Source organism: Spea bombifrons, chromosome 1 (assembly GCF_027358695.1).
Source record: "Spea bombifrons isolate aSpeBom1 chromosome 1, aSpeBom1.2.pri, whole genome shotgun sequence".
Lineage (NCBI taxonomy): Eukaryota > Metazoa > Chordata > Amphibia > Anura > Pelobatidae > Spea > Spea bombifrons.
The window spans coordinates 110724467-110746115 of record NC_071087.1 but is presented as its reverse complement, the minus strand read 5'-3'; the positions used below and the strand labels follow the sequence as shown (position 1 = coordinate 110746115).

Here is a 21649-nt window from a genome sequence, read left to right as displayed (position 1 = left end):
GGAGCGGTGTCCCCAAATAAACCGTAGAAAGGCCGAACGGACAGAGGCAAAAAAGGAAGGAGGGATATTTATAGGGAGAGTCTCAAAGAGATAAAGGAGCCGGGACAAATAGAATACGTTTTGGAATCACTACATTTATTTACTAGAATGTAACAAAAAGTGACACACAAAGTAATATTGCGATGAACTGAGATGTGCTTCTTGTTCAATCCAGTATTTCAATGTGTGAGTGGCCACTTCCTCGGGTTTACTTAGACATATTCCTAAGCTTCTCCAATATCTGATTCTTACTCAGCTTCACATTTTCTCTTGAGACATGCAATAGATCGTTCACCTCTAAATTTGTGAAGGACATTTTCATGCTGGAATACTTTTCCCTCCATTCTTCAACTTTATCTGTGAAAATGTGGCATACTTTGACAGTTATGATGGTCAATATATTTTACATATGTGAATTTACATTAAAACTTTAGCATCAAAACTTAAGGTAACACAAATTTGTGTACCACATAGGTATGAAAATGTGGATAGAAAAACTGAGATTATGGCCATCAAACTGTACATGTACTTGGCCTATTGCTGGCTAGCTGCAACACAGTAGGCTTCTGCTTGTCCTCAATAGCAACGTTACTCTCATGAGCTATACAGCAGTCTTCTTTTGGCACAGTGTCATAGGTAGTGGCATAAAAAGCATATTTAAAGAAAAGATTTTAAAATATTTGTATTGTTATCGCAAGAGGTCTATGTAGCTTTTTTTTGTAATAGAATCAGTATTCCTTAAATCATTATTTAGTAAAAAAATAATCTGTCCCTGATACAGCTAACTTCATGTAGCAATACACAGTTTAATGTGATGTAAAAAATATGTTCTCCTGCATTCATACTGGTCATGCTCTGGGCATGGACAACTCACGTAAAAGGACTGAACTTTATATAAATCAACATTTAAAAGAATGGAGGAGGTCTATTTTACAAGTCAGAAGGACTAGTTTGATCAGGGCTAGTTCCCTTGTAGGGTATTTGCATATATTAAGGGCTATTCAGTTTTGTTTATTAATATGTGAGAATGTTGTCCCCACTGGTATATGAATTAAATTTGTAATTTAATTTTTTGTATTTCTTTTTTTACTAAAAGGGGAACACTTACAGGTGTAGGCAGACCAAATTTTATGGTGTTTTTATGTTTTTCTACACAGTGTTTTATCATTAAACAAACATTAATTTGCAAACTACTCGACAACCGATTCTGATGGCATAAATCCAGATATAATCTAACCTCCACAACTCTTGTTGTTGAAAAGTGGGAAATGCATGACCACTGGGGTGTCCTTTTGATCCCCTTCAAATATGTAACAGTTTTGTGAAGGGCTCTTTTGCTCATCTTCTCCATTTTGAATGTGGATCTTGGGGAATGGGATATGGTTCTTCTCACAGTATTCTGCTGTTTGTTTTATGGTCTGTTTAACAAAAAAGAAAAAACTTCTTAAGCAGAAAAATGGCAAATTTACATTTACAATAAATCACATTAAAATCTTATATTTACCATAAACGGATCACCTTCGCTGAAGTCAAAGGACAGAATGAGGTCTACTTTGCGGTATGGAGCTAGCATTAATGGGTAAGCAGAATTTATCTCCAGTCCAGCATCAATTAGATGGATGTACTCCTGACTGGAAAGCTCAGTGGGGACCTTACCTGAAAAACAAAATCCACATGTTTTTGATCGTATTTTACTGTTCAAGGGATTTTTAATTATATTCTGCATTTGGTAACATATGACGTATCAAAACTTTCTAAGTTAGTCTACATTATGTCTGCTTCTCAACTACCCTATATCACTATTTCTTGCTTTTTTTTATATATTTCACTTTTAGCGAATATGATCTCTTGCTGATTATAACAACATTCTCTTACATTGAGCTAAGTTCAAAAATACAATTGTTTGGATTCATTAACCTACAAGTTGATTGCAGGTTGCAAGGTATTCTTGGTAAAATAAGCTAAATGGCTAATGATTTAAATTATAAAGTATAAAAAGTATAAAAAAATGCACTTGGGACACAGATATACAGTGGCAAGAAAAAGTAAATGAACTCTTTAGAATTAATTGGTGTTCTGCATAATATTTTCATAAAATGTGATCTGATCTGAGTCACAAGTATAGACAGACACAATGTGCCTAACCCCTTAACGACCAGTGACGCCACTTAACAGACACTTAACGACCAATGACATGCATGGCAGGATCGCTTTCTTTGCTTAAATGGTGTTGCTGTAATGTCGAGGAGCCCTGTGTGAACCGTCCCGGGATGTCCGCCCATTTTAAAATGCCTCAATAAACTCGATAACACCCACCCCAGGACACACTGTGACCACTCCAGAGAGCAGTAGGATGAACTGGAATAGAGAATGCAAGCCAGGCCTTCTCGTCCAAAATCTGTGCCTGACTTCACAAATGCTTTACTGGATGAATGGGAGAAAATTGCAACAGAAACCTTCCAAAATCTTGTGGAAAGCCTTTCCAGAAGAGTGGAAGGTGTTATAGCTGCAAAAGGGGGACCAACTACATATTAATGTCTATATATATTTAGAATGCGATGTCATAAAAATTGTTGGTGTAATGGTCAGGTGTCCCAATACTTGCCCCATATTACTTCTAAAATATCTTTGGAGAGGCAAGGACCTCAGCCTATTCTTCCTCCCTTCTCCTTATCGTTGTGCATCCTTGATTAATAGTGAGACCTGAGAGTTAATAAATCTAAGTTTCTTGCTTTATACAACTTGCATTTAATTGATACTCCTTCTGCCCAGTTGAAAGTGCAAGTTTCAACTGATGCTTTCCAGGTGCAAGGAAAGTTAGCTCTAGTGAATGTACAAGGCTGTTGAAAACACACCTTTTTGACAACTATAAGAACCTTTGCACTATGGTGAATAGACCCCAAATGTGTAGTCCTTGATAATGTTTTAAACAATGTAAACTCAAAACAATATTTTTATTATGACTTCTGAAGTGGCTGCATAAAATCTGGGAGCATTTGCAATTCATCTTCGGGGAGAACAAGAGAAAAACAGAACTATCACTTTGCCATGTCAATTTTTACAATTTAATTAAGACACTTACCTGATTCATTTTGAAGGTAAAGGAAGTTATAGGTTGTTCCCCATTCCCACTTAGCAAGAGAAACCAAACAATTAAGTATCACTTTCCACACTTCACAGTCATCTGTACTTAGAGAAAAAAAATATGACAACAAATTAGACTATATTATTGTCCTAAGTCAATTTTTCCTAACTGTAACTCTATCTCTTTCTGCCTTTTATATTCTGATGTGACAAATTGCCCCATCAACATACATTGATAACATTTTATCCACTTCTATAAGTAAATATTTCATGGAATTCCACTGCTTGATTTAATACATAATGATGACTCCATCATTATACTAATAGGTGGTCACGGGAATACCGTAAGTCTGCTGATTTACAGTTATTCAGATGCAACCTATACACACACAGATAACAGGCAGCCACACATACACTTGTACTGGTTTAGATTATGTTTGTTAGAAGATTGATCTCACTTTTGAATGCAATTCATACCTGATCCAACTTTTTCTTCCGTGCTGAAATCACTCGAAGATTCTTTTTCTTTGTTATCTGAAAACAATCACCCATAGCATTATATCTGTACTATGCATACACAGTGTACAAATGTCATGGAAAACAGTTTGGTTTGATATGGCTAGAACAGACATTTAATATACTAGTATACCTTTGATGTCCCCAAAACCATTTGTTTTGGTTTTACAGCTCAGCCCCCCTATACATTTCGGGGTATGTTTTAATAAAATGTAAATGCCAATAAAGGGCAAAGACAGAAAAAACATTTTTACTCCATGTGTGGTTTAGATTGTAGCTGCAACCGATCCGAATTGAAATAGAATAAATTGATCATGTCCATGTCAGTTCCTTGCAGTGACTACACAAGTGATCTGGCTGATGACTATATGCACATATCCACATTCTAGGATTGCAACATATTTTGTTACAGATACCAAATGTAATGATGTACTAAAATGCCCATCACTTTCTCTCTAATATATATATATATATATATATATATATAAAGTGTTTAGAGGGGAACATCACGTTGGATATAAAACTATAATTTAATTCAGCACTATTATTTCTCTCTCTAAGAGAAAATCGTATTTGGATCCCACTGGCAGCTCAAGTAAGAACACATTTCCTGCATAATTGTCAGCTAGAATGTGCATTAATATTACAGATTAGCATATTTGCGTGTCAAAAAAAAATCTCTCTCACTGCCCCCTTTTATTTGCTAATCCCTTTTTTCTCTTTATCTCTCCCCTTTCTTTCTCACCTCTTCTTTCATCTTTCCCCTTTCTATCTCTTCATGTGTCCCCCATTTTCCATTTTCATTATTTCTATTTTTTTTCCCCATTCTCTCTTGTTCCTTCCGCTCTCTTCCCCTTTTTCCCTCTTCTCTCCTTATCTCCTTTCTTTCAGTCACTACCCGATTCTACCCCACATTCTCTTTCTCTACTCACATTCTCTATTTCTGTCCTATCATTATTTCCCTTTTTCTCACTCTTCTCCTTTCTCATTCTGTTTCTCTAGTTTCACTCTCCCTCTCTCCCCTAAGCCTATAAATAATTCAGTTGTTCACTTGCATTATCTTTGACACTTGCAAATGTCCTTCACTCTTATTTTCTACCTCCTACAACCACACCCTCCCAAAAGTTCCTCTTAAAGGCTAGTGAATCACCTCCCTTAATTACTGCTCACACAGTCCTACCCCACACATGCCTCTAAGTAATTATACAAATCTCCATTCAACCATGTTTTAATCACCCCGAATCCTTACTCTTTTGAGATTTTAAACTTGCCCCCACCACACCCTGTTTTCTGTACCCACAGATATCTCACTACCAAAAACACCACTAGGTAACATTCTCCACCCGGATAACCAGAATATTACCCTGATAGCTGGAGCTAATTGCACTTATCTTATCACTGTCAAACAAATCTACTACAATTGGACCTTCACCTAAAGGCTTGCCAAGCCTGACTAACAATTCAACAGTCTTCTATATGTCCAGAAATAGTCCATGACAATGATGTTTCTCTACAAATGTAATAGTAGATTAGTAGCAGTAATTTTTATATAATTACTTGAGTGAAAAATAATACATTGCATAATTGGTATGTACATGAGTGGAAGAGCTAGGATTAGCATTCATATGAAATGTGATAGTTGCTCTTTAGGAAGAAAAAGTGTTGCAAATGCCTCACCATCTAAGAATTTTCTCAAGATGAGAAGTAGCTGCTCTTTCATATTGTAATCCATACTTTGTTGTTCCTCAGAGAGAAGAGTGTGCAGACTTTTACATTTTTTGCACTTGCTTTGATGCTCTATGTTCAAAATGAAGCATAAAATGTTAGTTAGTCAGTTCTTGCTGTGGGAGCTAGGCATGGTGTTCCCATCAGTCAAGTTTTGACGATGGGACTTTGCCCAAGTGAACAGGAAGAACAGCATTGGACATGTTGCTTCACTAAGAAAATAAATAAGAAAACAATATGGTAATTTGTAATGAAATAACTGTCATTTAAATGGAATATTACATGTGTAGAAGGTAGAACACATATGGGAAAACAGAATACTTCAACAGGAGCTTGAAAAAACAGAGGGGGAAGGAGATTCCATTTTAGTTTACTGTAGGTGTAGAAATCTTCAGCAAACAATAGTAAGAAGGTACAGCGAGCTTTCAAAACAATTAAGACGTTTTAAGATCAAAGCATAGACCACTTCAGTTTAAGTAGTTTTTAGGGGTATAGCAATAGCTCAAAATGTGAGTGCTATCATTGGGTAATGTCTACCATGGTGTTTATGATGATCAGTTCCATGTTATTGACCATCTTTTAATTCTGCTGAACCAGCGAGATAATGGTATGGCCCCTTAATGTGTATAATAATACAACTTAATCAAAGGTTATTCATTTTGTAAGTCTCATTCTCTTCACATAGTGTAAATTTCTCACTTCATATGGCCTAGTGCTTTCTCAAACCTTTGTATTCATCACTTGTATTTACACCTTTGTTGCATGCTGCTTTTCCGAACGTGTCACCAATATGATCTGTAAAAGATGATACCGTAAAGCGTTATCCTGACACTGCATTATGATACAGTATACTAATTATCTGTGTGTGAGTATAACCTAGGCAGAGAGTGGGTGGAGGCAAACACTAGCCCCCCAAGCCTAGAGATGACATTTTGACTCTAGAGTCCAATCAACCAGATCTCAAAACCAGAAAGTTCACAGATTTTTGTTACTTGCTAATTGCTCTATTGGGATTTATGTTTATTACAAAATAATATGAGTAAACTCAGGTTGCTGTGAGTATTTCTAGGTCACATGACTGAGCACATAACTGCATGTCTCAATTATGACTTTTTTGGACTCACAAATTTCTTGGAATAAAAGATTTGCTGAACTGTAAGTTATGATATTAAATACTACCACCTTGGTTCCATGGGATGCTGTTACATATTTCAGCAAAGTGACATGCATGTAAATTATTGGCTGCTAGAGAGATGGCCAAGAAGATTTGAGTCAGAAACTCATATGAAAACTTGTTATGTTTATTTCTGCTGGCTTATCTGATCAAAAATATTCTAGTGAATGTTTGTACCTTTAAGGATACCCCAGATTGCTTCCTTGCTGGCAAGGGCGCTTCCCCACAATCCTAAAATGAACAGAAAAACAGAACATTAATCTAATGACACAAAGGAGCCTTCCTTTAGTGAACAGAAATGTAGTCTAAAACACAAAGTAATACAGCAATTTAACTTGAAAAAAAAACACATGCCCATCATGTTCATCAACACTGTTAATCCAGAAGAATGTGCAAAACCCACATTGAATCAGTTTCCTGGTTTCTCACCAGGTCATTAAAGCTATTGTCAGGCGTGATCTGCGAGGCAAGGAGACGGCGACAAGGATACATTCATGGAGAGTGTAAGAGAGTGAAAATTCTGAGCTTCATTTTCATTTGTTCTGTAAGAGGCCTTCCTTGTGTTTGTAAAATTGCACAAGTTGACAAAATTGGCCAAATTTGTGAAAAAGGAAATTCTTATGAATGTGAAAGTTTAATTTACACTTTGTTTCGAGTGCCTGGATTAGCTGGGTATCAAAGAGTAGTAGATATAGATGGAGAGTATATATAGTCCAGCCAAGTATAGTGTCATAGCTCTTGCCGCTGCAGCAGCAGACAGAGGGAAAGGCTTGTCTCAGTTCTGGGGTTGTCTTGGCATCACATCTCCTACAAGGCTGATCCAGGCTTCTTCCAGGAGGTGTGGCTGTACAAAATGATGTCATCAGGTGGTGCCATATTTCAACCTCCACATTCCAGTGATTTGTGAACAATGTCATCTGTGATATTTTATATACCTTTATGGTGGTTTATCTAGACCACATTCTTATCTTGTCGGCCACCCTACAGGAGCTCATGTGCACCAGGGTTCTCACCTGCCTATGAAAACATCACTTATATACAAAAATCGAGAAATGCCAGTTTGCATGGGTGCAAGAAGTGCATTAGGTGGATGGGTGGATTGGTGGTTATGTGACCGTGAACAATTGTGTGCTGTGGATATTACTACCATTTTAAAGAATCAAATAAATTACTCATTCCAATGAACTTCTGGTGACCCGGCTCCTATTTGGTTTTTCTTGCATTCTAACTGCTGATTGTAGTGTCTAGGAATTACGCTGCATGGTGCGAGTGCATGTTGATCCTCCACATTGTCTTGCTTATTGTATACTATTGGCCATTCGATTCTGATGATATTGGTTGATCCTGCGTATACACAATTTAGCCCCTGCCTTTAGGAACCCTGGACTCTTACCAGCCACATGTTTCCTCTGTGGCGCGTGATATATAGCTACCTATGCAATTGGGATATAGGTTTTTGTTTATTTTTGTGCATTGTAAAACAGCCAGTTTATGCGGTATCTCAAACTGTTGTATACATGGACTGTACAAAATAACGTTTGCATTGTGTTTAATCCTGTTTGAAGAGTGTTGTGTCTTTGCCTAAAATACACACCAGAGGCATAGAAATATTGCAAACCCCTTTTAAGGTATAATCTGCACATTAATTTTTCCAAAATGTAAAACTTTGTATTTGTTAAATTTTATGTAACTGTCCAGTACACCAATTTGACCAAATCTCCTTGCAGAAGAATGATGTATGTCAAAAAGTGCTTAAAGGATCATGTTATAAAAGTCATAACTATTCTTATTACTTTAAAATGGAAATCTACAGCAGCTTCATTGTGCTCACTCTTTACAAATAAAAAGATATTTAAACATGCCTGCTTCCATAAAGAGGTTTGCCTCATATTGTTCCAGCAGACCTAGAGGTTATTATTGCTCAGTGATGTGATATTTTTTAATCTGATGCTAGTAATAAAAAAATGGTTGCAGTTCCCCTTTAAAGCAGCTATCACCACATCTCTCAAGTGTCAAGTTTAGGATGGACGATTTAGGACTCAAATCTTCCTCTGTCTCTTTTTTCAGCTTATATACAGTACCTACATTCCCAGAGCTTAGCAATGGTAATAGGTTTAAGTGTATCACTGTGCTCAACAGCCTTAAAAGTCACAATAATATATATACAATCCTCAAAATCATGTTTATAATGTAAACACCTTAATATATATATATATATATTTCTAGAAGTCTGAATTGTTATGTGACATCCTATATCTGTTGGTGTCATATAAATTAATTAATAATAAAAATATAAACACAAAGCACCAAATTGTGGCATTAGCATCCGGGTGTATGTGCGCATATAGTATTAGTGTGTGTGTGATTGTGCAAGGCATTAGCATATGTGTGCAGCCTAGCATTAGTGGCACCTGGGTGCATTATTTCTTTAGCACTCTCCCCATAACTAACATGCATACATACTTACATGCAAACTCACTCTTACACTGTACATATACCCCCTTGTTTTCATAAGATGTGCTTAAGGGTGGATCATAAGGCGGATGTGATAGGTGGAACACAGACTGCTCAATGGACCTGACAAAGGGATAGTGTAGTAGATACATTGTAGTGATGTTGAATAAAGAGAAGCCATTATGATCCCAGCTGCAGACTGCAAAGAGGTCATCAGAGGGATTTGTTATTTTTACATACCTTGCATAAAACAGAGGTCCCTCTCAGGGGTGATTTTGCATAGCTTCCCCTCTTTGAACTTACAGCCCAGGTATTGTGTGTCCACAAAAGAGTTGTATGCTGGAAAACCAGCCTTGTGCGGGGTGAACTCAAACCACGTCCCTGAAATAAAAACAAACCCCACTAGTGATAATAAATCGATCAGGTGCAATACAGTCATACATTAGCACTTATTTTAATTCTGCTCTCACCCGGATCATGTTGTATTTTTTTATCCACATTTTGCTTTTGCACTGCAGAGTAAATAGGATACGGGTTTGTTCCAGTTTCACAGGCTGCACGGTGATCAGACAGCTTATTCTCAGTATTCTAAATGCAAAGGACATTCAGATAAACTCAATCTGCTATTATTCACATAACATTTTATTTAAAAAAAAATACATATATAGATACAAATATTCTACACTATTAAAAGTAATCAGTTTTTTTTTAAATAATTATATTATATATTTCGTATCACTGTTATATATTACATGTATTATTTTTTCAGGTGATTAAACTATGCAGATATTGTTCAGCAGAATCCCCAATAGAAAAAAAAAAGAGGATATTTTCAAGGATGAATTGCAGTATTCTAATTGGATTGGTGCATTTCCAAGTAACATAGAAAGCCTTTGTTTGATATTGTTACTCTACTAACATCTTTAGTCATTGTACGAATCACAACATAGGCCCAAAAGGAGGTCAGGGATTCAGTGTCCTTGTTCACTCTTCGATTTAGCTTCTCCAAGGAGTCCTTCCAGTCACACTTGCTGTTGCTGATTCTTTGGCATATTGTATGTTCCATCTTTTCCATGCAGGTTGACCAGTTGGCAGAGTTATAGAGTGATGCCATGCACCTGAAACATATACAGGCATACCCCACATTAGCATACACAATGGGTCCAGAGCATGAATGTAAAACCAAAATGTAATTAAAGTAAAGCACTACCTTTTCCCCACTTATCAATGCATGTACTGCACTGTAATCGTCAGGTCATTTGCACCACAAAACCCAAAACACTTAAAAGACGTTTCAAAGACATGCTGGCGTCATGCTGTTATGTGTCTGTTCTCGTGAAGTCAGTGTATGTAAACAGAAGAATTGTTGTGCTGCAGCTATGTCCATACTCACACTAAAACACGTTGTAACACGATAATTGCTGCCTGCCTTGACCCCTGGATTGTGACCTTGATACTGATTGTTTGCTGCGTGCCTTGACTCCTGAAGCGCAACCCCAACTTCTCTTTTGGATTTTTCCTTGTCCTGGGACATTTGTGGACTCTGTACTGTTTTCCTGCGCATCGCTCCACACCCTGGCCTGACGGTATTTCAACTCTTTCCATGCACATATTTTTATCACCAAGCTTTGTCAAAGTTTGCAGTAGTATTTTTTGTGTGTTTTATTCCACACAGGTATGAATTTACCACTCCTGGTATATGTGACTTGCAAAAGACAAATTTGTGTTCAGCAATATCTCCTGAGCCACTGATGACGCCATCACAAGCGCCGCCATATTGTACATCCTCTCACCCGGTTGGAGGATCGGGTAGGATGTCACCACAGGGCGTTTTGGTGGAAGTTTCAGATTGTTTCTTTGGAGTGTCTTTGTGGTTTCTGATGACATACCTGTTCCAATCAGCCAGCGGTAGTCTATGGTGGCTGAAGTATGACGCCTTTCAGGTGTCCTAGATCACATGACCAGGAACTACCCAGTTAACCCAACGGCAGACTATTTTTGCTGACATCATCCAGGAGCACAATGCCATTGGTTGCCTCAGACTACATAATCTAATACTGCCTTTATATGGCACAAAATTCAGAAGAACATTTAAAGACTAGACTTCGATTCATGCGAACATTGCCTGTTTTGTGCATTCGTATGAATCTCTGTTAACAAGGCCAATTGCAAAAGTGATGACATTTTTTGTTATGATTCATCCATTTGTTGCCACTTGTTTCATTGATGAGGTAAAGTGGGAAGGGACTGTATGTAGGACATATCAATAACTGATAGGGAGGCAAAAATCGAGAAGAGGTGGTCCCATTAATGGTTGTATCTGTAATTGATGGGTCCAACAACCAGTGGGAGTTTTTCCATACTTTTTTTTACTCCGGCCAATCAGCCTTTACTAAGGGAAGGGACAAACATTAGATATATAAGTGTGCTGATGCATTTTTAACTTGTCAGTAGCAGTAGTTACATGCTGATGAGAGTTTGAGACAGTGACAGTTAGCTTAGCAGAGGCTTAGATGTCCATTGCTCATTTACAATACTACGAGTTAATTAATAAAACTAATAATAGTTTATTTAAGTGCAGAAATTTTACTGGTGTGTGGTGGATTGGAGATGTTGCAATGTACTACTGTAGTCTATGCATTTAATTTATATACCATTTACAAAGACTGCATCAGACATATTTTGCCATTTTTTAGGGCAAAACACAAAATATTTTGTATTATCATATATTACTCTTCATCTTCATTTATAAATATTGGTGACAAAACTAGACATTCTAATGACCTTGTGCACAGTATCTTATAGTTCCTGTGTAGTTTAAGAGAAATGCCCTTTCACGCTACCAGCCAAAACTATAATTATTTAAAATGATCTTTCTATCATATCATTATTTTTCATTGATAAGTAAATATTGGTGACAAAACCAGGCGTTATAATATGCATAATATATAATATTAGGGAAATTCAGCTCCAAACTCCTTGTGCTTACTTCGGGCAATCAATTATTTTAATTTGTGTAATATTGGGGAACTTCGTTTATGCTCCAAGGAGCTGCAGATGCCAGATCATCTGCCCGTGCCTACCAATGTTCCCTCTAATTTTTCTTAGGTGGTGTGCGCAGAAAATTTCTCTTGTGCAAAAATTTTCCCAGAGCCAAAATTTTGCGCGCACAATATGCTTCTGCAAACGTTACATTTAAATTGTTATTCTATATTTTTGGTACAGCTCGCTCATGGTTAATAACACTACATTATAGTGTGGTAATGTAGTATTAGTTACACAACAGTATTAACAGTAAATTATGAGCGAATCACGAGCGGAGGCTCCAGGCCGCATAAAGGATAAAAAAAAAATTGGGAAAAACTGTTGTGCGCAGGGGCGTACCTAGAGTATTTGGCACCTGGGGCGGATCCTGTACGTGGGACCCACACACACTTTAAAACTGCATAGCTTCTATCGTTAGGCAAACATTGACAGGGGTACAGCATAACTTTTATCATTATTTACTAAGGCAGACATTGACGGTGGTACAACATAACACCTATCACTATATAATGAGGCAGACATTGACGGTGTTACAGCATAACTGCTATCATTATATACTGAGGCAAACATTGACGGTGGTACAGCATAACTGCTATCATTATATACTGAGGCAAACACTGACAGTGGTACAGCAGAACATCTATCACTATATACTGAGGCACGCACTGACGGTGGTACAGCATAACACCTATCACTATATAGAGAGGCACACATTGACCGTGGTACAAGCCAGACATTGACAATAATGCAGCATAACCCTAATCACTATATATTAAGCCAAACATTGATGTGGTGTAGGCCTACCACTTTAGTGTCTGGCCTAGTATCTATATATATATACACACTATATATATATATATATATATATATATACACTATATAGATACATATATATATATATATATACTATATATATTTATATATATATATATATACATACATATACTATATACCGTATTTGCTCGATTATAAGACGACCCTGATTATAAGACGACCCCCCCAAAATCTGAATATTAACTTAGGAAAAAAAGAAAAAGCCTGAATATAAGACGACCCTAAAGGAAAAAAGTTTTACCAGTAAATGTTAATTCATGTAAACTATTTTTTTTAATAAAAGCTATGATTGAGAAAAATATTTTTTTTTGTTTTTATTTCCTTGTATTTTCCAACCTGTCCCCCAGTTACGCACATCTGCCCCCAGGCTTGCCACACCAATATGGCACTGTGGCCCATGATATGCCTTTTAACCCTCTATATGCCACTGTGCCCCATGGTATGCCTTTTGACCCCCTATGTGCCACTCTACCTCCAGAAATGCCTTATACCCCTATATCCCATTCTGGCATTTAGGGGGTTAAAATGCATATTATGGGGCAGAGTGGCATATAGGGAGGTATAAGGCATTCCAGGAGGCAGAGTGGCATTAAGGGAGTTAAAAGGCATTGTATAGAGCACGCTGCCTCCAGAAATGCCTTATACCCCTATATGCCACTCACTACCCCCCTCTCTGCCCCTTCAAACTAACCCCCCTCTCTGCCCCTTCAAACTAACCCCCCCCAAACTACCCCTCCCCTCTGCCCCTTCAAACTACCCCCCTCTGCCCCTTCAAACTACACCCCCTATGCCCCTTCAAACTACATCCCCCTATGCCCTTTCAAACTACACCCCCCATGCCCCTTCAAACTACACCCCCCTGCCCCTTCAAACTACACCCCCCCCTCTGCCCCTTCAAACTACACCCCCCTCTGCCCCTTCAAACTACACCCCCCCTCTGCCCCTTCAAACTACACCCCCCCTCTGCCCCTTCAAACTACACCCCCCCTGCCCCTTCAAACTACACCCCACCCCCCACTTACCTTGTTGCCGGAGTCACGGAGAGTAAGGGGCGCCGAGCGGTTGCTGAGAGCTTCACGAGCAACCGCTCGGCGCCCCTGCCCGGGACTTAGATTAAAGCATCGTTTTTTTATTGTTTTTTTAGAACTTTATTTAACATGAAAAAAAAAACAAACAAAAAAAACCCGATGTTTTAAGTCCCGGGCGGTCGCACACCCCTAAGGCCGGCCCTGGTGGGCGTGGCTTCAGTGCTGTGCGCCGGGATCTGACATCAAATCCCGACGCACGGCATCAGTTGCCGCGCGCATCGCAAGGGAGCAGGATCGGAGGTCTGTATTAACAGACCTCCCGCTCCCTTGATTGATTTTAAGCCGGTTGGAGGGAGATCCTTGATCTCCCCAACCGAGCTTGCTCCACCAACGGCGGACATTACTGTCCGTCTCTGGAGAGGTGCTGTGCACACAACCGGTAGCGGACCGCCCCCCCTTCGGTACGCCACTGGTTGTGCGCACAATTTTTGTTCGTGTGCGCTCCCTCTGAAAGCTATGTGCGCGCGCACAAGCGCACAGCTTAGAGGGAACACTGGTGCCTACTGCTGCTGCTGCTCCTCTCTCACCTTCCTTACTCTGATGAATTAATTTTTTGTAATATGGGGGGGCAGTCTTGTGGCTGAATGTGTCTGTCTGCCAGTGCCTGGCCCTTCCTGTGCCCTGCCCTGTGCCTTAATGCCCTTCCTTACTCAGGTGGAACAGTTCTTGTTTCTTATATGAAGGAGGGGAGGGATATAGTCTGTCTGCCGGTGCCAGTTATGTGCCTCTGCTGCCACTCCATTACCTTCAATACATTTGATAATTATTTTTTTTACATTTTGGTGGAAATTCAATGTCCTGTATGGTAGGGGTGGATATGTACCAGTGTCTACCCACTCACAGTGTCCTGCTACAACTGCTGCCATATCACTTTCCTTACTCTGAGGGATCAATTAATCAATCAATTTTGGAGAAATATAGTCCCATAGCATGCTGCTGGATGTGTTTGTCCTTTGGTGCAGCACTGCTGTTTTTGGTAGTGGTGGTCCTGCAGAGCAAAACCGAATGTGGAACTCTTCCTTAACCTTTGGATGGTGCTGCTGTAAGTGAAAGGTGAGTCCAGAAGCTGTCGGACACCTCCCCCTTTGTGAACGCCCCAGAATATCATTTCTTTTTTAAAAAAAGGCCCCTGAATTTCGTCTGAGCCGAACAACTGTGAAAGCAAATTTGTGGCCTGAGAGCAAATGCTGAAAAGACTAAAATTTTGATGGAATCGATTTGGCTACACAAGTCTACACTTTACTACTTCCCTGGGATGGATTATCCCTTTAGTTTGTCTGATATTGGACTTGTGTTTCAACTCCACCTTACTGACCACAACTTGAATCTTGTTCTCAGGATTTCTAAGCTACAAAACTTTCTCTGACTACAATTCTCGGTGCTCCTCGACAGGGCCGGCCGAAGACTTAACGCCGCCTGGCGCGAAGTTTAAAACTCCGCCCCCCCCGCCGACGCCGGGGGGGGCGCGCGAAGTTTAAAACGCCGCCCCCCCGCCGACGCCGGGGGGGGGCATTTTAAACTTCGCCGACGCCCCCCCGGCGTCCCCCCCCTGGTACTTACCTTTAAACAGTCCTGCGACGAGTCTCCCTGCTCTGCCACGGTGCCGGCTTGTAATGCTGAGCGCCGGAAATTGACGTCACTTCCGGCGCTCTGCATTACAAGCCAGCACCGGGACCGAACAGGGAGACTCACCGCAGAGGAGAGAGAGAGAGGGGCGCCGAGCGGGTAAGCGAAAATCACTCGGTGCCCCTCTCTCCTCCGCTTCAAAAAAAAAACAAAAACAAAAAAAAAGCGCCTGGGGCAATTGCCCCAGTCTGCCCCATTATAGGGCCGGCCCTGCTCCTCGAGCCCTGTATGCCTCAGTAGATAGCAAAGTTACTGTGGTTACAGAGTACCCTGAGGTACCCGAGTACCTGAGTCAATCTCTGGACAAAGCAGCTGTTGTAGGGGAAAAACCTTCCGGAGGACCACCAATCTTGTAGAGACTTAAAGCCTGGGCCCCCATGCCCCTCCCATCAGCCTGTCCCATGTTTATCCCATTGTCCCACCTATTGCCCCTCCCATTTATCACCCTTCCCCTTGCCTTACAATCCTCCCATAAGCACCACTTCATCTATACTATCCCAATACCAGAGAATACACATTACATGATTCTGGTGGGGCCCCAATTACTGGGGCCAATGCACTCATGGTGCTTCAGCGTACCCCTGCCTCCATGCAGAAGGGCCCAACCTCGTTGCTCTTTTAGGTGAGAGAGCAGGGAGGCTGGGTCCCCCCTTTCTTGCCAGGCCTGGTACACCGGTACATGCAGCACTTATATTTGAACATTTAAATGTTGTATGATTTATAAATGGAAATATTGATTTCAAAGCTAGAATTTCTGCAGCAATTCATAAATAAAACGTTTTCACTATTAGATAGAAGGGATTTATTAATGTCACATACCAGGTAGATCCAGAAGTACCACAGAGGTATGTAACTGTATCTAGAAAACATAGATCAGCCATTTCTGCAAGGACTCCGAGGAGACCGATCATGGCACGTAGACTGCCTCCAGAGCCCAAAACTGCAACAACTGGTACTTGGTCCTGCACAGAGGATAAAATAATATGATGTAAAAATTACAAACTAATTATGCAAACTAAAATATTCACACGGATGCTATTGGATTCACATAGGATCCAATATATTTTCTTTTTTTTCATGACATGATATATTAAATAATGAGTTTATAGAAATACTAAATGCTTCCCACTTATTACTCATAATGAAAATCTATTGACATGCTCAAGATAAGTGTACAGTTCTATCACAACTTGGGGTACAATAGCTGTTATTCAAAATTATTACTAATCAATATTTTGCATATTGTAAAGTATAAGTGAAACATAAGCATATGTTCTTAATCTGTTTATATGATAGATGGCAAAAACATGGTGACTAATATTATGGAATAAACCCATTAACTTCTTTAGACTATTATCTATACAAGGTCCCTGCAAGGTATTAAATGGCAATTTATGCATTTAGCTGACAAAATATTGCAAAATCAATTATGCTCAAACTAACTATACATATTTTTATAGATTTATTAAATATCACTATTCCAGCATAAACATTACTGTCTGTACCATGGTGCTGAGGTCTCTGTGTCAGAACCCCTGCCCCAGTGTTCCAGAAACACATAGTTAGTACTTTTCAATAACAACTGCTGTGCTCCAAAGATTATTGTACAACAATACACATAATCAAGGTCTTATCTAAAGGCCAATGAAAAAACTGAATATTATATATTATATCCCAGAAAGGCGTAATAGAGTTACAGGACCAAAGGCCATGAAGGAGATCGGCATCAGGTAAGTGGCATTTCGGGCAGGATAATTGGCCAGCAAGTGGATCTTAGGGGTGCAATATTTTTAGAAACATCTTAATATAATCTCTACAGGAGTATTTAGACTGCAATTGTACCAAAGTTAGCTGTTATAGCCTTTGTTTGGATCTATAAAGTCATTGATCAAATGACCCCCCCCGGGGGCCAAATGTCTAAATAAAATATTCTCCCTGCCATGCTATAACTGTGGATGGATTATGGACCAGAGGGAGCAATCTGGAGTAATGAAACACCGACCCCCATACGGCTCCTGACATGCTCCCACACCTTAGAAGTATGGTACAACAAAGGATTGGAGATAAGGACGATGGGCCAAGAGGGCCTAGTGAGGTGCAGGAGGCTAGAGAGATGTCCGGGGACATTTGCTGTTCCAAATTGGAGTTCATAAATCTGTTAAGAGTATAGATCCTGTCCGTAGCAAAGCGGTAGTTAGCTGCCATGTTGTAGTCAAGCAAATTCAGAAGGTTTAAACCACCATTATGGACTGGTTGTTGGAGCTTAATCATCAGAATTCTGGCTTTTTATTTTGCCATAGAAATTGTACAAAAGTTTGTTGTGAAACGTAATATACTTTTTTTAAGGTAATGGGTATGGGTTCATTTGAACATAAATGTCCCATTCCAACCCTGTTTTGCCTTCTTCGTGTTCGTGTTCGTCTTTGTCTTCGTCTGCTAATCTCACTGGTCCCTTCCCCATCTAGCCTACCTTATCTACACAGTATCGCAGGGGTTGACAGAAGCGGAAATCCGTAGGTTCGACATCAGGGGTTAAGGGGCCGTGCGAACGACTCTATTGGTCGCCTCTCAGGGTCCTCCTCTGGCATCAACCAATTGGAGGAGGAGGACCCTGTAAGCAACCAATAGGCTCACTCGCACGGCCTTTTTAACTCCTGACGGCAAATTTCCGCTCCCGCTAACCCGCGCGATGCTGCGTAGATAACGGGAGCGGAACTCCGTAAGGTTCGCCGTCAGGGGTTAACTTGGGCAACTTGGTTGGCAGACACCACTGGTCTCCCTGCTCCAACAGTTAAAAGTCCGTACGAACGACCAATAAAGTCGCTTGCACGGACCTTTAACTGTTGGCACTGAGAAGCTGTTAGGGGGCTAGCTTTGCAATGGGAAGCTGTTTTGTTTGGACAAGGTCGGCAATGGGAGGCTGTCTTTTGGAACAAAGTTGGCACTGGCACTGGGTCAGACTTTGGCGTAAACAACATGAAAGCATGAATCCGTTCTGCCTTGCATCAACAGTTCAAGCTGATGGTGGTGGTGTAATGGTGTGGGGGACATTTTCTTGGCACACTTTGGGCCCCTTAGTACCAATTGAGCATCGTTTAAATGCCACAGCCTACTTGAGTATTGTTGCTGACCATGTCCATGCCTTTATGACCACAGTGTACCCAACTTCTGATGGCTACTTCCAGCGGGATAGCTCACATCATCTCAAACTGGTTTCTTGAACATGACAATGAGTTCACTGTACTCCAATGGCCTCCACAGTCACCAAATCTGCAGCAACTGCATGATGCCATCATGTCCATATGGACCAAAATCTCTGAAGAATGTTTCCAGCACCTTGTAGAAAGTATGCCACGAACAATGAAGGCAGTTCTAAAGGCCAAAGGGTGGTCCAACCCGGTACTAGCAAGGTGTACCTAATAAAGTGGCCAGTGAGTGTATATTTACTGTTGTAAATAAATGTGCATTAAATGTTTCATTCTTTTTGCAGTTTATTATACACATAGTAATTTATATGTTTTTTGAAAGTTCCTGCTCTTTTTTTAGATGCCTAAAATGTACAGAAGTATGACCTTTTTATGTAGCCATTGAATGTTTGCGTAAATACTGAAAAATGCACTGGGAAAAATGTTTTCACCAGTACCAAACATTACTTTGATCCAATGCACTTGTCAAAGTAGTTAGAAAATATGGTCACCCTATGCAGGATCCATTCTGCCACTGGAGCAAAAGGTCGGGTGAGCATGTGGCATTGTCGGCCTGTGGCCCACTGGGCATTTTTTGTGTCCCAGATGGTCAGTCTGGGCCTGCTATCTGTCCTGTTGGAATAACAGTTACAGTTTTATATAAAAAGAATTCCTAATACACTATCTTTCCTGACCATATTAATATAGTCTAGACATTAATATCTAGTCTATATACGCATTAAGCTATTGTCTAGGTAAAATATTTTGTAAATGTCAGTCAATTTGTTGGATGCAAACAAGTTGCTCAATTCTGGTTTCATTTAATGTTAAGTGCAAATGTACACATTTACCTGGTTGGTTTTGATGCCCAATTTTTGAAAGCCCTCTGCTACTTTTTTTAGTCTTGCCAAAATTGCATTTTGTTCCTCTTTAGACATGTCCATCTCAAGTAGGTGATCAGGGTTGCTGAAATGAAACAGATTGTTATGTTAAAGAGAGACTTGCATGAGTTGGAAAAAAGTCTGTAGTGCTAGCTGACATCACACTACATCACCATACCTGGGAACTCTCCGGGTTTAACCCGGAGATTGCCAGGTGAGCACTGCTTCTCCAGTTCAAGACCCGAATCCTCCGGGTTGCGGGATCAGGGTCTTGACACACCCTTGTACCTATCCCTGGTGTTGAGGTACTGGTAGTGAATAGTGAAAGTGTTAAATGTAGTTAGATTTAGGTTTACAGTTGATGTACAATGTAAGTAATAAGGTTGATTATCGGATTAGGTCACTAGGTCATTAGGCTAATGATCAGTGAGAACAACCAATGATCAATTTATAAGATCACTTATAAGTGACAAGTTGAGGCCACTGAAATTGATCGGTGAATGCCTGGGTACAATATTTCTCCTGCACCCCCCCCTCCACCGCGTAACTAACACACACACATAGACATACAATGCTGTAAATAGCTTTTTGCAATCCAACCCTACCTGGCCCTAGGTGAAAAAGTAAATTTCCCCTTTTTAAATATAAACATCAATAAATTAGAATCTATCTAGCAAAGTGAAGTAGGGTTACAAAGCCATTTCTAAGGCTCTAGGACTCCAGTGAACCATGGTGAGAGACATTATCTACAAATGGAGAAAGCTTGGAACAGTGATGAATCTCCCAGTACTGGCCAAAATTCCTCCAAGAGCCTATCAACGAATCATCCAGGACATACCTGGGAACTTCCCGGAGCCTTCCCTTGCAGGACGCGGCCAGGACTGCACACTGACGTCGGTGGGCGGTCCCGCTGAAGTCAGTGAGCGGTCCGGCTGACGTCGGAAACACCCGCATTTAAAGGAAAGAATGGGCGGGGAGCGGGGCGAGCAGCGTTCACTCGGCAATCTCCGGGTCAAACCCGGAGAGTTCCCAGGTATGATCCAGGAGGTCACAAAAGAACCAAGTCCTACACTTGCCTCAGTTAAGATCAGTGCTCATGATTCCACAACAAGAAAGAGACTATGCAAAAATGGCATCCATGCGAGAATTGCAAGGTGATAACCCCGAAGACTCTTGGCATACTATGCTGTGAACTGTTGAGTCAAAAGCGGAACTTTTTGGAAGACATTACATCTGGAGTAAAGATGGCACAGAATTCCACAAAAAGAACATCAACCAACAGTCAAATACAGGGGTGGTGTGATGGTCTGGAGCTGCTTCAGGACTTAAGTGACTTGGCATAATTGTAAAAGCACTCGGCAGACTGCCATGAAGATACTCATACTCCTCTCTTGTTCTCCTCTGTTGTGTTTTGATTTGAGACCAGACCTCTTAGTGTCTGGGATTAGAGACCTCACTCAGGCTGTTGACTACATAACCCCAAGTGCCTTTTCTAGGGAATAGTCCCTGTTCTAGACCCAAATTCATCTGTCCTGCTTTTCTCTCTAATGTCCCATGTTTCTAGTAGCTCACAATATTTAGTATGTATTAACAGTATCACACTGCTCTACATCCCTAAATGCTAATAATGTATATATATAGAAGAGGAAATGTGTTTATAAATTAAACTACAGTATACACAGCTTTTTGTCTGTATTGCTTTCTTTCTGGTATTTCATCCGCCTCTCTTTTTCTTTGTTCCTTTTCTTTTTTTCTCTTCCCTCAATCCCCTTTTTCTTTTCTCTTCCTTTCTATATTTCTTCTTTCTCCCTATTTTTCTTTTTCCAGACTCCCTTTTTCTTTACTTTCTCGTCCTACAAATCTGGTCCTAAGCATATCCCATGCTGTTGCAAAATAAACTCTGATAGAATTTACTGCGTATGCAAAACTAAAACATGTAGGGAATGTGCATTTTATTTGGTTAATATATATAGTAATTATAATTCTAACAGTGTCATA

At 40.1% G+C, this 21649-nt stretch overlaps 1 protein-coding gene across 1 annotated transcript; it reads right to left on the bottom strand.

The window, feature by feature from the left end:
- Nucleotides 1-115: 115 nt before the first annotated feature.
- On the bottom strand, nt 116-19732 carry PLA2G4C (phospholipase A2 group IVC). Its single transcript, XM_053456984.1, has 13 exons — nt 19622-19732; nt 16405-16547; nt 9912-10110; nt 9463-9580; nt 9233-9373; nt 6716-6769; nt 6091-6159; nt 5317-5436; nt 3601-3657; nt 3122-3223; nt 1544-1695; nt 1277-1457; nt 116-396 (listed from the first exon to the last, which is right to left on the bottom strand). Exons 1-13 carry the CDS (start codon nt 19712-19714, stop codon nt 248-250), a joined length of 1578 nt encoding a protein of 525 aa, XP_053312959.1. The 5' UTR covers nt 19715-19732; the 3' UTR covers nt 116-247.
- Between the last annotated feature and the right edge of the window lie 1917 nt (nt 19733-21649).

Coding starts and splice junctions, on each gene's coding strand:
- PLA2G4C (XM_053456984.1), bottom strand. CDS start 19,714: ATGGACATGTCTAAAGAGGAACAAAATGCAATTTTGGCAAGACTAAAA. Junction 9,581..9,911: donor TTCGTACAATGACTAAAGAT/GTTAGTAGAGTA, acceptor CTTTGCATTTAG/AATACTGAGAATAAGCTGTC. Junction 5,437..6,090: donor TACAAGTGATGAATACAAAG/GTTTGAGAAAGC, acceptor TTTTGAACATAG/AGCATCAAAGCAAGTGCAAA.